This window comes from Tursiops truncatus, chromosome 2 (genome assembly GCF_011762595.2).
Source record: "Tursiops truncatus isolate mTurTru1 chromosome 2, mTurTru1.mat.Y, whole genome shotgun sequence".
In the NCBI taxonomy this organism is placed as follows: Eukaryota; Metazoa; Chordata; class Mammalia; order Artiodactyla; family Delphinidae; genus Tursiops; species Tursiops truncatus.
This window is the reverse complement of record NC_047035.1, coordinates 84,432,518-84,448,100: the sequence shown is the minus strand read 5'-3', so window position 1 is coordinate 84,448,100 and position 15,583 is coordinate 84,432,518. Positions and strand designations below refer to the sequence as shown.

General features: G+C 43.6%; 1 protein-coding gene across 2 annotated transcripts in view; it reads right to left on the bottom strand.

Moving 5' to 3' along the window:
- Window positions 1–478: 478 nt before the first annotated feature.
- Window positions 479–15,583, bottom strand: part of RTF1 (RTF1 homolog, Paf1/RNA polymerase II complex component) — a 49,143-nt gene continuing 34,038 nt past the window's right edge. Inside the window, exons 7-18 of one of the 2 annotated variants that reach the window (XM_004311519.4) lie at window positions 10,078–10,213; window positions 9,407–9,584; window positions 7,801–7,883; window positions 6,549–6,636; window positions 6,334–6,441; window positions 5,673–5,750; window positions 5,023–5,144; window positions 4,811–4,868; window positions 4,272–4,349; window positions 3,703–3,798; window positions 2,859–2,970; window positions 479–2,614 (exon numbers count right to left, since the gene is read on the bottom strand). In XM_004311519.4, the coding sequence (XP_004311567.1) occupies window positions 2,508–2,614; window positions 2,859–2,970; window positions 3,703–3,798; window positions 4,272–4,349; window positions 4,811–4,868; window positions 5,023–5,144; window positions 5,673–5,750; window positions 6,334–6,441; window positions 6,549–6,636; window positions 7,801–7,883; window positions 9,407–9,584; window positions 10,078–10,213 (1,244 nt within the window). In that variant the 3' untranslated portion in view covers window positions 479–2,507. Of the gene's footprint in view, window positions 2,615–2,858; window positions 2,971–3,702; window positions 3,799–3,822; window positions 4,108–4,271; window positions 4,350–4,810; window positions 4,869–5,022; window positions 5,145–5,672; window positions 5,751–6,333; window positions 6,442–6,548; window positions 6,637–7,800; window positions 7,884–9,406; window positions 9,585–10,077; window positions 10,214–15,583 lie in introns of those variants that run through there. The other variant, XM_073800756.1, reaches the window with a different exon arrangement.

Here is a 15,583-nt window from a genome sequence, read left to right as displayed (position 1 = left end):
GGGAAGTTGCAGGCAGTAGACTTTCCCTGCACCTGTCAGAAGCAAGACAAACAGACCTATACATCATGAGCTAGGCATATGGACATTGGCCTTTTTGCTTCTCGGAAGGAAGTGAAAAATGTAGAAAGCCGCCTTAGGTGCCGCACCCTTCAATACTGAAACCACATGGTGGGGTTGGGGTGGAGCAGTGGGCTGCTGCTGTGATTCCCCAGCACAAGAAGCCTGAACTACCTAGAAGCCCAGCTGGTGGGATAAAGCCAATGCCTGGACCAGATCTCAGTTCAGAGGTCCTGCCTCAGCTGAGACTGCAGACAAGCCCTCGGTCTTGACTCCAATCACCAAGTAGGCTACTCAGGTGACAAGTTAACATTCTGTCTTCTTTGGTTGGCTTTGCTCCCTGCTGTGTTTTGGTGTCTCAGAACGCAAGTTTCATTAGCTGTATGTGGGGAGGTAGGGGCAAAATGGCTACAGTGTGATGTAGTTTTAATAAAAATTTTATTACACAGCCATAATGTAACCGACACTTCTCCAAATCCAAATGATACTAAATACAGATCTACATGGTGGATCAGAATGACTCCAGCAAATTATATGGATTCTATAATTTCATGTCTTTAAAACCAGAAAAAAAAAAAAAGTCCAAGTTTGTCACTATAGAAGAGGTCCCAGCAGCTTCCAGGACTCTGCTGGAGTCCAGGCAATGTTTAACAGTCTGTGATTCCACATTTACACAATAGTCTATAAAGAGTTTCGGTCAATGGACTATTCAAGTATATATGATTTTAATGAGTCCATCACCATTCCTTTGCCCAACCAAACTGTGTCACAGCCACCACATAGCTGTGTTACAGTCATATTTATCAATTTTACAGACACAATTCTTTTTAAAAACCATCGATTGCTGCTTTTTTCTTTTTTTTAAATAAAAAAAGTATAAACTAAGTTAAAGCAACACTGAGGCTCTACTAAACCCGGAAGAGTTACCAAGTTCATTTTTATGTTTAAAAACAACTTAACTCCATGATTTCCCATCATCCCACTTTCTTATAGAAAGTAGGGTGAAGAAATACAAAGCAGGGCTTTGAGATGCCTCTCCCTCTTGTGGGAATCAGAAGCTCTCAGCTGTTCCTTTATCTTAGTTCTTGTTTTATATAGTCAGCTGTACTTTGTTCTGAAAAGATCTGTTAAATGCCACTTTTATTTACACTTGGAGCTTTACACCTGAGAATGATTATCAAGCAGTCAGCTTATCTCTTTGCAAACATTTCATAAAGACATACATACTTCTTTGCTGGCTTCACCCTAGCTGCACAACAATATATATGCTTACCATATATATATGTATACACACACACAAAACTGCACATGCTTGTAACATTTGCAACCTAAATCTTTGTGTTCGTTCTCTCCACATTCATGTTGAATACTTTCTCTTAAAAAACAGAACAAAATATTATTCTTGCTGAAATGGCAAAACAGAATCACTAAGAAGAGACAAGTACATAGGGTGGAGAACAGACACACTCTACACTCAGCCAGGAAGCTGTGGGCTATACACATGGGCTGAGCAAGACACCTGCACTGCCCTCCCTGGTACCTGGCTGTGGGCTTCCCTCCCACCTGCCAGGACACAGCCGACAGGGCAGGGGCCAAACTGGGGAGATTTCTCCAAGGTGGGGGAGGTGATGGGGAAGAGGAGGTGGGGGAGGGGAAGTTACACAGCTACAGCAGTCAGGCCTGTTTAGTAAGAAGAATCACATTTAATGAGTTTCTTTCTTGCAGTTTCAGATGCTCAAGTACAGCTGAAAAAAATCTGAAACAGCTATAGACCCATGACAGACTGATACAAAGAGTACTGCATTTTTAAAAAATGATAAAAAAATCCACACACTTACAGACACATACACACATACACACTCTCTCTCAAATAGACCCCCCTCCCTCCCCACAAATGTACACTTTTTGGAAACTAAACTGGTTTTGAAAATCCTTCTTCCACAGAGATGGGAAGAAGAGAAAGATGAGGAGAGAAGAAGGAGGACTGCAGGTGCCCAGTCCCCACTCCCTCCAGAGGGTCAGGTGCCAAATGTTCAATGGTTGGGTCCAAGGCAGTCCATAGAGGAGGCTGCCCAGTGCTGCTGCTATCACCGCCAGGGGCTCCAGCAAGAATCCCAGCTCCACGGTAACACTGAATACGTGCAGAGTGGCCAATGAATTGTGCTGGTTTTTTTTTTAAAAAAAAAAAAGGCAAACACAAATCTAAAGACATGGATAAAGCCCAAGAGAGCCCAGGTTCACACTGGGTGGGGCCTGGGGGGTTGGTGGGAGATGTTGCAGACAAGGGAAGTCTATACAGCAAATGGTTTATATTACAGATGACTGGCAGTTTAGAGTCTCTTCCCAGTTCTACTGCTGCTCCAGCCCAGTGAGGGCAAATCAAAGGAAAAGAGGAAAGGTGGGGCACCGTGATGGGGCATGCAGGGTCAGAAGCAGCAGGCTGGGTGCGCTCAAATAAGCCCTCGTCGTTTTTTGTAGTCTTCCAAGTTCAGAGATCTCCTTGGAGCTCCATCCTTGGCTGGCGGAGCCTTGGAGGTGATGGCCAAAGCCTTTGACTCTATGGGAAAGAAGAGGCAAATCGGCATCTGAGGTCCTTTGGTCTTGTGCTTCACTCCTTCAGGTAGCCTTCCTTACTGTCCCTGTTCCCTCTCAAAACAGACCTGCAGCCTGTCTTACTCTGGTCTCCATAAATACTGGTAAGCAGACACCCCCATTTCTTCCCTAAAATCAGGCCTCCTTGCTGGCTCAGAGCCATGGAGCCACGTGGTCCTTGCTCATCACCAATCTGCACCTTCACCTACCTGAGCTGGGAACTTGTAAATCAATCTTCACGTCGAAATCATGTACTTTGAACAAGTCTTCTGAGAGGTCACTGGCTGACTTAGAATTCAAATCTTTATCCTTTCCCTGACCCTGCAATGTGAAGAGAAAAAGTAATTACAAAGTATAAATGCAAGTGGACTTCAAGAAGCAGTGACCACTAACAGTAAAGGCTCCTGCTCGAGTTCATTAGATCTTCCTACTAAGGCCCTTTTCTGATTCCTTCTCTCAGAGGGAGGACAGGAGAGGCCATAAAGAAGTTTCTTTTCTGAGCCTAAAAGAGGAGAGGGAAGGGAAGGCTCATGTCTGTGGTGTGAGGGAGAAAGGGTGGGCTTAAGACAACAAGCCATCTCTGACCCAAGGTTTTAGGAATTCCTGGAACAGTTTGGGCTCCTCAGGAAAAGGCAGAAAATGGCTTCTAAACGGGCAGTTTCTCTTGGTTTAATATTTTAGTTTTCAAAGAACTTTCACTTTTACAACTGCCTCATCCTTACACGTCAACTACCCCTTCTAATTGTCCTATGAGTTAAATAAGCAGGGTATATAATATTACCCCCACTTTACATATGAGAAAATATGGATTAGAGGGCTAGAGGTCAGTTGCCTAAAGCCGTAGTCAAGGACTTCATTAAGTAGTGGTGTTGGGTTTAGAATTTAGGTCATCTGACCAGAATTCAGTAGTTGTTTATTACATTTGTAAATAATGAGGACGGAGAAAGGACTGCAAGTGGGACGCCACGTTCCTCCAGGTGGGGACAATCAAACCCGACCCAGGAAGTGCCTCTGGTGTCCGGACCAGCGGCCGAGCTCCAGTAGTATACTTGCCTTGCTCATTTCCTTTGGAGCATCTGGTAACACTCCAGAACCGTATTTTGCGTTCAGCTGGGCCAATATGGCAGCTTGAACAGCCGGGTCTCTGGACTGAGAGACAATGCAAGTTATTTTAGAGATTGTTCAACACTCACACAGTCCTACCACCAGCTTCTGTCCCACCTACCACCACTAACATCACAGGCACCACAGTGGGCCCATCAGCAGATCAGTGGGGTTTTCCTCCACACTGCAAAAAGGGGCAATTAAAAGCTTTGAAGCCCAGCCCAGACGGGCCCTAGCTAGGCGCTTCAGCCTACACATTCCTCACCTCTGCTGCACTGGTAAACCTGCCCTGGCATAGGCGGTTAGTCCATAGGTTTCTACAAATCCATGCCAGGTTTTCACTACCTGTATGTCCTAGAGTAAGATAAAAAAAGGAAGTATCCAGACCCAAGAGTTTGAGGCAAGCAAATCCCACTAAGACAATATTATTTTTAACTTCTTTATTAATCTCCTAATGGAATTCATTTTATGTCCCAGAATCTAGGTCCTGACTAAAAACGTCCTCTCTAGGCACTCACATTAGACACGATGGTAGGTTTACACTGTCGCCTGGTAAAAGGATCCATCTGTTGGTTTTTCATGTTGTGACTTTCAGCCTGAAACAGAGAGCATGTATTACAGAACTGTATCTCCTGCCCCCCCGCCTCTCATTCATCGTAAGCTTACATATAAATAACAGTCTGCAAGGTCCTAAAAAAAGTCAAAGGCTGTCTATTGTCCTTTTTTTCCCTTTAAGAACACCAGAGAAGATTATGGGGGCAACAACCAAAAGAAAAAGACTGGAAACTGATAAAAATGAATACGCATGGAGTAGAATCTAAAGATGGGGAGGGATAAGACAGGGTAGAAGACTGCTGCTTTTTATTATAAATTAATAACTTATGTGCTTGTATGTGTGCCTACAGAGAAACTATGTGTGTGTTAAGTGTACACGTTACTTCAATAATTGAAAGATAAACTCAAGCAAGATAGAGAAAAGATTACATATTGTTTTATTACATATTGTTTTATTAATTAAAATTATTTTCAGTGAGCCAGATAAAGTTGTCTTACTCACCACAAGGGCCTTCTCAGACTCCACAATGTTCCACTCCCGGTTCCGCTGGTTGATGTAACTGTGGGGTGAGTAAGAGGCATGAGTCAGTGGGCTGTGAAAGGAGGGAGGGGACCACTGAGTCCTCACCCCAGAGATACGTGGAGCCACTGGGGCACAGTGCGTACAAGGCACAGGCTCGCCTGATAATTGTGGACCAAGGATCTGTAACACACCTGATCGCAGATATGTTCTTGGTCCGCTGGCGGTCCAGGGCCTCTGCTCGTTCCTCCAGCTCGTTCAGCTGGTCTTGGATTTGTTTGGCCTTGTCCTGATCCCCCAGGTCCTCAGCCATGGCCTGCACATAGAGAGACATGTGAGATTCTGGCTATGACTGGCTCTATATTAAGTGTCCCATTACTTCCAGCACAGGCAAGATACCTCACATGATGAACAAATGACAGGAGGTGTGAAAGAGTACTGAAAACAAACACCGTAGAACCCAGGCCCCACATGGCTAACTCAGCCTAACAAGGCTCACCCCACCCTGATGTGAAGAACGGAAAACCACCCACCGCAGCTGGGCTTGGCAATATCATTCGTCTGTTCAGACCCAGTGCTGATAGTACCCTGGGGTCTATCTTATTACACACGAAACTAAAGTGACTAGAAAGTGAGGAAAATGGAACAAGCAAGATCAGTTTCAATTTATAGAAAGGAAAACAGCCAAAGGATGCTGCCCAGGTGCCAGGAAAGCACTGTTGCTTACCTTTGAGCCCAGCATTCTCTCCCAATCCTGCCACTACTAACTTGAAAGACGGTGAACAAGTTTGATTTCCACATCTCCTTACAGGACAGGGAGAGAGGTTCAAGCACAAGTCCTCACCTTTTCCTTTAGGAGCTGCGTTTTCTTCATAGCATAGTTGGGTGGAGCCTTCCTGAATCTTTCTTTCTCTTTTACAATCTGTACCAGAGAGGAGATACCAGCAGTGAGGTATTTCTAAATTAGTTCTGTAGGCAAGATAGGTGAGCCCATTTTGGAGGTAAGCAGCTAGTTAAACGGGGGCTGCTCTTCCTATAGCAATGCCATGCCCCACAGAGAGAGCGAGTTCATTCCAAGGGATGCTATGCTGCTTCCGGGGTCACGGAGATTCTTCTGGGATAGTGGGAAGAAACATGCACCAATAAACAGCAGCAGCCCAAGGACCTTGTACTGTCAGGCTAGCCACTGTCCAAGCGAACAAAGATCAAGGAATTTTACCAAAATGTTTTGGAAAAAGAAAACTCTTAAAGGACCAAGCCTAGAAGAAGAATACAGATTCCTGAACCCTGAATACACTTCCTTAGTCTATGACTTCAAGTGAGAATGTATGGACAAAATCTTGATGAACTATAAATAATAAGGTAGCGATATTAGTATTCCCTCTTTCTCACGCAACAGTAGCAGAGCCAAAAATGTCAAGATACAGGAAAGAAAAGAAAGGCATGATCTTCTCTAACACTGGTTCTTGATGAGCCTCCGGACTCTGGGGTACCAGGTTTCTTACCTCTTCAATGTCCTGGTCATTGAATTTATAATTAAGAGCTTCTTTAATAGATAATTCCTTCTTATTGATTTCATCTAGAGTGGGCAACTGCATGCCAGCAGAGAACATCTGGACCAAAACATGATAAAAGGTTATTTATGATAAAGGGTTTTGGAAAGAGGCTCTCTCAGTGTTTTCATCAACAACTGCTAGGGAGGTGCTGTCTGTCCACTTACCGCTTCTTTCCACTTCATGAATTCGCTTTCAGTAAACTCCTGGTTTGAGACAAACTCTAGGCGGAACACTCGCTGGTCACTGCCGTGCCTACACAAAAAAGAGCAGCTTCAGGAATGGGTATGTTGACTGCAGCGCCAGAAGAGCAACCCCACCAGACTGTACACCACCTGTCTCTGTGGGTTTCCATCATAGCTACCCTTTAGAATCATCTAGGAATATTTACAAAACTTCTAGTGCCAAAGCACCACTCTAGATCAACTGAATCAGAATCTCTGGGAGTAGGAACCAGGCACGGAAATTGTACACACAAAAAGCCCCTCCCAGGTTGTTCTAACGGGCAGCAGGGACTAAAAATCAAAGTGAGCCCCGGAAACAAGTGGATTTGGCCAGTGCTTCAAAAGTCCATTTACAATCAAATCCATCACAGTCAACTGGCATCAAGAATATGAAATATTACATAGATATCTGAATGACAAGGAAGCTCTATCCCTAGAAAGAACACTGCTGTTCTACTGACTCCTGTGCTGGCCACGTGAGTCAGTGTCATCCTCCCAGAGATAGTCACTTTCAGCACGTCATGGCTGCTGCCCACACCAACTGGCTCTTTTCAAACAGTCCAGGAGAAATGACGGGAATGGGAGAAGGGAACAGAGAGACCAGAGAGGCCAAGTAAGGCCATGGCAGAGCCTTGTCTATGACCCACTATTTGCAGTCACCTGGCAAGCTATTTCTATTGCTTCCCATATAGGGCCTTTAGAATTTTCAGGCTCCAAGAGGATAGGGATTTGTGTGTGTATTTTGTTCTCGCTTCCATCCTGATGCATAGAACTGTGGCATGTAGCCAGCATTCAGTCAATATCATGCTATTGAAGCAGAAACCAAGTCCAAAAAGGTAACCTGGCTTGTGAAAGATCAAGTTAGTTAGTGATGGAGCCAGGACCAGAAGCAAGCCTCCTGACCATGCTCACCGAGGAATGCCTGCAGGATTCTGGGAGGAGGGGGTCTCGCAATCTGACATTTTCCTTCTATGTGTCCCACTGCTCCATATCCCTGACTTCCCCTATGAGAGAGATATATCCTACTTTCCCTATAGGCAAAGGCAGAATACAAGTTTCCCTCCAAGTCCCCTGCGGGGATAACACAAACAGTATTACTGTAACAAGAAACATCACACTGGGAGTGAGTAACAGCCGCAACAGGCAGTGCCTGTTTGCACGGGAGCAGAAGCTGCCACGGAAGCACCTCTCCTACCGTAGCTGTAGCCCTTTGTTTGTTCTGGTGCCACCAAGCTGGTAAACTTTGGCGGTTTCCACTACACCCGTGATTTCAGCAACCTAAGTGAGGACAGAGACACCAATCACAACAGACTCTTTCAGAGCTCTCCACCCCACCCTCTGGCTCCATCTGCATGAGTGCAGATGAGTGACCCCGCACTGAGAGAAGCCCACAGCTGCCAGGTGTTCTGGGCATCTTTCTCGGGCTTAGAACTCAGACGGCCAGGCACCTGTGCCCAGAGTTAAGCAAGCGCCAGGTGAGGAGGCAGTTAGCCTGGTGGGGTGTTGGAAGCTTCCCCTCCAACTTAATTCTACCTTACTAAGGGGTGCACCTGGATTTCAGAGGTCAGTTTTATCAATCAAGTGTGAAGACCGTGAGGTCTGTTTCTGTTGCCAAGGTTTCTGAGACATGACATGGCCCCTGGTCCTCACAGAAGGAGGCAAAACACGTTAAAACCAAACAACCCAGAACAAAACAAACAAACAAAAAATCAAACAGCTATGTTCTAGTCATCTAGACCACAGAAGCAGAGCTGGAACTCACAAGATAATCTCTATTAGGTTGGAGGGTTTTTTTAAAAAAATTAATTAATTTATTTTTGGCTGCATCAGGTCTTTGTTGCTGCGTGTGGTCTTTTCCTAGTTGCAGCAAGTGGGGTCTACTCTTCGTTGAGGTGCGAGGGCTTCTCATGGCGATGGCTTCTCTTTGTGTGGAGCACAGGCTTCAGTAGTTGTGGTGGTGCACAGGCTTAGTTGCTCCACAGCATGTGGGATCTTCCCGGACTAGGGCTCAAACCCGTGTCCCCTCCATTGGCAGGCAGATTCTTTTTTTAAAAAAAAAAAAATTAATTTTTGGCTGCATTGGGTCTTCGTTGCTGCGCATGGGCTCTTCTCTAGTTGCGGAGAGCAGGGGCTACTCTTCATTGTGGTGCGCAGGCTTCTCACTGCGGTGGCTTCTCTTGTAGTGGAGCACAGGCTCTAGGTGCACGGGCTCAGTAGTTGTGGCTCACAGGCTCAGTAGTTGTGGCTTGCAGGCTCTAGAGTGCAAGCTCAGTAGTTGCGGCGCACGGGCTTAGTTGCTCCATGGCATACGGAATCTTCCCGGACCAGGGCTCGAACCCGCGTCCCCCATGCTGGCAGGCGGATTCTTAACCACTGTGCCACCAGAGAAGTCCCTGTTCGTCATTTTTCAAACCTCAATATAACTCCTTGTTCCAGAAGTCACTTAGTATGTAACATGGAAATTTTTCATTTATTTTTCAAATGAACAAATCTTCCAGATTACATAACTCTTGAAAAATACTTCGTTAAGTGTCTGCCTTCTCACATCTACATGAAAGGAGGATAGAGAAAATTGTTCTAAATCTAAACCCTTGGGCTCCAAGTACTCCTCCTGGCAGCAGGTCACAAGAGATCTCTGGTTGGCTCAGACTGTCACTGCTCTAAGGGCATCTCAATTGGAGTCTATTTTCCCATCAAATGGGAAAAGTGACAGATTTGTTCAGTAGTTCCTACTCCTAGCTAAGAATCATTATATTTAAAACATAAAACATGGACAATTGTCCAAGGAAAGAAATACTAACCCGGTAAACTGGTTTGCTGTTGTGGTTTCCAATGCCAATCCGTACAAAACATCCTGTGACAGTTTTAGCAAAGAAGGGCATGTGACACCAACGTTCCAGCTTATGCCGTGATAATCGAACCCGATTCAGTTCCTCTGGTAAGGAGACCGGTTGTGATTTTGGAGGGATCTCTTCTTTCCTGTGAGGAACAAAGGACACTGGGAAAAATGTGCATCATAAAAACAGATCAAGGTAAATAAATAATACCAACTTCTTAAAACTTAACTGAAGTATGTGTGATTTCATACAGTAGGAGAAATAAATGAAGCAACAGGAAAGTGGGACTAGAATCCTATTCCTAACCAGTAGTGTGAACTGTCTCAAATGAGGCTGCCATCCCAGATTAACCTATCAGACTAGGAAAACTAATGGAAGCTCCTGGCCAATCTGAGGGTGACATGAAGGCAGCTCCTACCCGCCTGGCCATGATAAAATGTGCAGGGGTACAGGCTAAGAGCCAACAGCAGAAGTATATGTTTAGGCTGGTGTGCTGGGGAACCCAGCTCGGCAATTCAGGGTACGGAACCAAACCAAAGTTCGTCACCCGAACAGGGGAAATTTGGAAACTACACTAAGCCTTTCCCCAAAGAACCACCTATCCTGACTACTAGACCAAAATGTACACAGCTTACTCCTCTTCTTCATCAGATGACGATGTTCGGGATGAGCGGTCTGACTTTTCACTGGACTTGTCATCTTCCTCCTCCTCCTCATCGTCAGAGTACACCTCACTGGTTTTTAATGGCTGTTTCTTGGCGAGGAGCTCAGCTTAAAAAAAGAGGAAATGTTTACCTAGATTCTCTCAATAAGAAGCTGAAACATCTTTCATCCCTGAAAAAGAACTGGAACATGGAAAAGGACTCAATAGACAGCTCCATCCTCTCTGGCCTGGTTTGTGATTACTTGTGTTAACAGGTACGTTAACCAGAAAGTTTAAGTCACACCGAATGTCAAGCCGCGGTAGACAAAAAAAAAAAGGGCTGGAAGACTGTCACTAAGTGGGCAAAAAGGGTCACCAACTCTACTGACAGCTGTCTTTTATATCTCTCAAGGCACTTGAAGATTGGCAGGAAAATTGGGGATAAACTTAAGATGTCTTCAGAGAGTCTTTCAGGAAAAACTTACTTTGAGTTTACAGTACTATTTGTAATAGCAGGAGACTGAAAACAACCCAAATGTCCACAAAGGGGAGTGGCTGAATCACCTCTAGCACATCCACCCAATGAACTACGCTGCAGCTGTAAAAAAAGGAAAGAGCCGAGCCTTACACTGCATCCTGAGTCAGAAAATGTTTTAAATGAACACATAAATATTTTTAGGATAGGCATTATATGGTCACTGTATCAACTACTCAACTTTGCTACTGTAGACAGAAAGTAATCACAATTATGAAAAAATGGGCATCATTGTATTCCACTAAAATTATTTACAAAAACAGGTAATCTACTAACCATTGCTTAACATAAAAACTAAGGAGTTATCTTTAGAATATATGGTTAAGTGAAAAAAGCAAGGCAGAGAGAAGTGTGTATAATGCACTAACATTAATCTAAGATGGAGGGTGAATCTGTGTCCTTTTGTTTAAAAAATAAAAAGGAAGGATATAAAAAAATTTTTTAAGTGGTCATCTACTATGGGAGGGAGGCAAGGGGTGAAAGAGAAGGCTATAGATGCTAAATTTCTCTGAATATACCTTGCTTAGTAGATTTGACTTTGGAACCTTGCATCGTGTATAATCATAGAACAGAACAATAAGTCATCTCTACAGATCACAAGCAAAATAAAACAAAGTACTAATTTGATGGCACAACCACACAAAAAACAACTATAACAAGTGTTTTGTGTTGGTTTTTTTTTTTGACTGTGGGGCTTGTAAGATCTCATTCCCCTGGTCAGGGATTGAACCCAGGCCACGGCAGTTAAAGCGCTGAATCCTAACCACTAGACAACCAGGGAACTCCCAACAAGTGACTTTAAAACATAGTCATTCAAAAGACAGACATACAGACCAATGAAATAGAGAGCCCAGAAATAAACCCTTGCATATATGGTCAGAAGATTCCCAACAAGGGTGTCAAGGCCAATCAATAGGGAAATGACAGTCATTTCAAAAACTTGTGCTGGGGTGGGAGGATTTCCCTTGTGGCACAGTGGTTAAGAATCTGCCTGCCAATGCAGGGGACATGGGTTCAATCCCTGGTCCGGGAAGATCCCACATACCGTGGAGCAACTAAGCCCGTGCGCCGCAACTACTGAGCCTGTGCTCTAGAGCCTGTGAGCCACAACTACTGAGCCTGCGTGCCACAACTACTAAAGCCCACGCACCTAGAGTCCGTGCTCCGCAACAAGAGAAGCCACCGCGATGAGAAGTCCACGCACTGCAATGAAGAGTAGCCCCCGCTCGCCACAACTAGATAAAGCCCGCACACAGCAACAAAGACCCAGTGCAGCCAAAAATAAATAAATTTATAAAAAACAAAAGAAAAACAAAAAACAAACTTGTGCTGTGGTACTTCCCTGGTGGTCCAGTGCTATGACTCCGTGCTCCCAATGGGGGGGCCCCGGGTTTGATCCCTGGTCAGGGAACTATACCCCACATGCCTCAACTAAGAAGCCTGCATGCCGCAACTAAAGATCTCTCATGCTACAACGAAGATACTGCACATGGCAACGAAGATCCTGTGTGCCGCAACTAAGACCCAATGCAGCCAAATAAATAAATAAATATTAAAAAAGAAAACAAAACAAAAAAACCGAAAACAAACTTGTGCTGGGAAAACTGGATATCCCACATGCCAAAAAAAAAAAAACAAAAGTGGACTCTAACCTTACACTGTATACAAAAATTAACTCAAATGGATCAAAGATCATTTTTTTTCTTTTCTTTTGGTTGCGCCAGGTCTTAGCTGTGGCACATGGGATCTTTGTTGCCACATGCAGGATCTTCGTTGCGGCATACGGGATCTAGTTCCCTGACCAGGGATCAAATCCGGGTTCCCAACACTGGCAGCGTGGAGTCTTAACTACTGAACCACCAGGGAAGTCCCTGGATCAAAGACCTAAATGTAAGAGCTAAAACTATCAAACTCTTCAAAGGAAACAGGGGAAAGCTTTATGACACTGGATTTAGCAATGATTTATCGGATGTGACACCAAAAGTACAGGCAACAAAAGAAAAAAAAGTGAAGGCAAACAGTACTTCACCAAAATTAACTTATGCATCAAATGACACTATTAAAGAGTGAACGGACAACCTATGGGAGAATGGGAGAAAATATCTGTAAATCGTGTCTCTGATAAAGAATTAATATTCAAAATAATTTTAAAAGTCTTACAACTCAACAAGAACCAAAGAACTTGATTAAAACATGGGCAAAGGACTTGACTAGACATTTCATCAAAGAAGATATCCAAATGGCCAATAAGCATACAAAAAGATACTCAACATCACCAGTCATTAGGAAAACGCAAATCAAAACCACAACAAGATACCACTTCATGCTCACTGAAATGGTTATAATCATAAAGACAATGACAAGTGTTAGTGAGGATGTGGAAAGAGTGGAACCCTCATAAGTTGCTGCTGGGAATGCAAAATGGTTAAGCCTCTTGGAAAACAGCCTGGCAGTTTCTCAAAAGGTCAAACACAGGGCTTCCCTGGTGGCGCAGTGGTTGAGAGTCCGCCTGCCGATGCAGGGGACACGGGTTCGTGACCCGGTCCTGGAAGATCCCACATGCCGCGGAGCGGCTAGGCTTGTGAGCCATGGCCGCTGAGCCTGCGCGTCCGGAGCCTGTGCTCCGCAACGGGAGAGGCCACAACAGTGAGAGGCCCGCGTACCGCAAAAAAAAAAAAAGTCAAACACAGAGTTACCATATGCTTTAACAATTCCACTATAAATGCTCAGAGCAGCATTATTCATAATAGTCAAAAAGTGGAAACAACCCAGTGTCCCTCAAAAGGTGAACGGATAAATGTGTATATCCATACAATGGAATATTATTCAGACATAAAAGAAGTATTGTTACGTGCTACAACATGGATGAACCTAGAAAGCATGCTACGTGAAAGAAGCCAGACACAAGAGATCATATATTGTATGAGTCCATTTATATGAAATGCCCAGAATAGGCAAGTCTATAGTGACAGAAAGTAGAACAGTGGTTGCCTAGGGCTGGGAGATAACAGGTCCGTAGAGGGGGGTGACAGTTAAGGGATATAGGGTTTCTTTCTGGGGTAATGAAACATCTTAAAACTCATTGAGTTTTACCACACAGCTGTGAATATACTACAAGCCATTGCCTTGTATACTTTAAATGAGTAAACAGTATGGTACCTTAATTATACCTTAAGAAAGTTGCTATAAATCAAAACAAAACAAAAAAACTTGGTATCCTGGTTTTGAAATGGACATACCAGTATGAGGCTCAAAATAAATTCTTAAAAAAAAAAAAAATCCTAGCTGTGGACACTGAAAAGACTTAGAAATAATAACCAACCCAGTTGCACTCCTGCGTCTAGACTATGGTGTCTAAATACAATTTCTCATGAGAAAAAAAACCCCACCCAAAACCAAAAAAAACCCAGGGCTCCTTAGAGAAATGTCTGATTCCAAATCCAGAAAGCAAGAAAGCTATTAAAGACTACTGGGGTTTCACATCAAAAGGACTCAGGCTACAAAAAAAAAAAAAAAAAGAAAAGAAAAAGAAAAAAAGGACACAGGCTACAACTGCTTGAAGATAAGACAATTTGAGTCTCAACAATAATAATAATAATTGCAATGGAGTAAAAACATAAAGTATGGGGTCTTCCCTGGTGGCGCAGTGGTTAAGAATCCGCCTGCCAATGCAGGGGACACGGGTTCAAGCCCTGGTCTGGGAAGATCCCACATGCTGAGGAGCAACTAAGCCCGTGCACCACAACTACTGAGCCTGCAAGCCACAACTACTGAGCCCGTGCACCTAGAGCCCATGCTCCGCAACAGGAGAAGCCACCGCAAGCCCGTGCACTGCAACGAAGAGTAGCTCCTGCTCACAACTAGAGAAAGCCCGCATGCAGCAAAGAAGACCCAATGCAGCCAATAAATAAATAAATAAATTTATAAAAATAAATAAATTTATATTAAAAAAACCCATAAAGTATGTTAAAATCCATGAGTTCACAGGGATATTCAAAATAAACAAATTTCACTGGTTATCTTTGGAGTTTGCCAAGGAACTATCTCATTCTTTTGAAAACTAGTAAATAAAAGGGGGAAAAAAAGGCAAGAATTTACTCTGCCTTTCCTATACAAAATGTCCCTGGTGGTAACTGAATAGCTGATGAGAAGTTTCTCTTTCCAGAAGCATACCAGATAATAAATGAAGAAAGAATGATACATTAGAATATCACCATTTTGTGGCTTAAAGACTTAAATATAAGACATGACACCATAAAACTCCTAGAAGAGAACACAGGCAAAACATTCTCTGACATAAATCGTACCAATGTTTTCTTAGGTCAGTATCCCAAAGCAATAGAAATAAAAGTAGGGACTTCCCTGGTGGTCCAGTGGTTAAAAATCCACCTTCCAATGCAGGGTATGTGGGTTTGATCCCTGGTCAGGGAACTAAGATCCCACATGCCACCAGGCAACTAAGTCCGCATGCTGCAACTACTGAGCCTACATGCCACAGCTAGAGAGCCTGTGTGTTGCAACTACAGAGCCCACGCGCCACAACCAGAGAGAAGCCCACACGCCACAATGAAAGATCCTGCATGCCACAACTAAGACCTGATGCAGCCAAAAATAAATAAACAAATAAATAATTTTTTAAAAGGGAAGAAATAAAAGCAAAAATAAACACATGGGACCTAATCAGACTTATAAGCTTTTGCACAGCCAAGGAAACCATAAATAAAATAAAAAGACAACCTACAGACTGGGAGAAAATATTTGTTACTATTTTTTAGGTATAGTAATGGCACTGTAGTTACATTTAAAATAGGAGTCCTTATCTTTTAGAGACACATATTGAAATATTTATGGTTGAAATATGATGATGCTGGGATTTACTTCAAAATAACCCAAAGGAGGAGAGCAGTGTATATTTAATAAGATTGGCTATGAGTTGACTGCTGAAGTTGGAGGATGGGTTCAT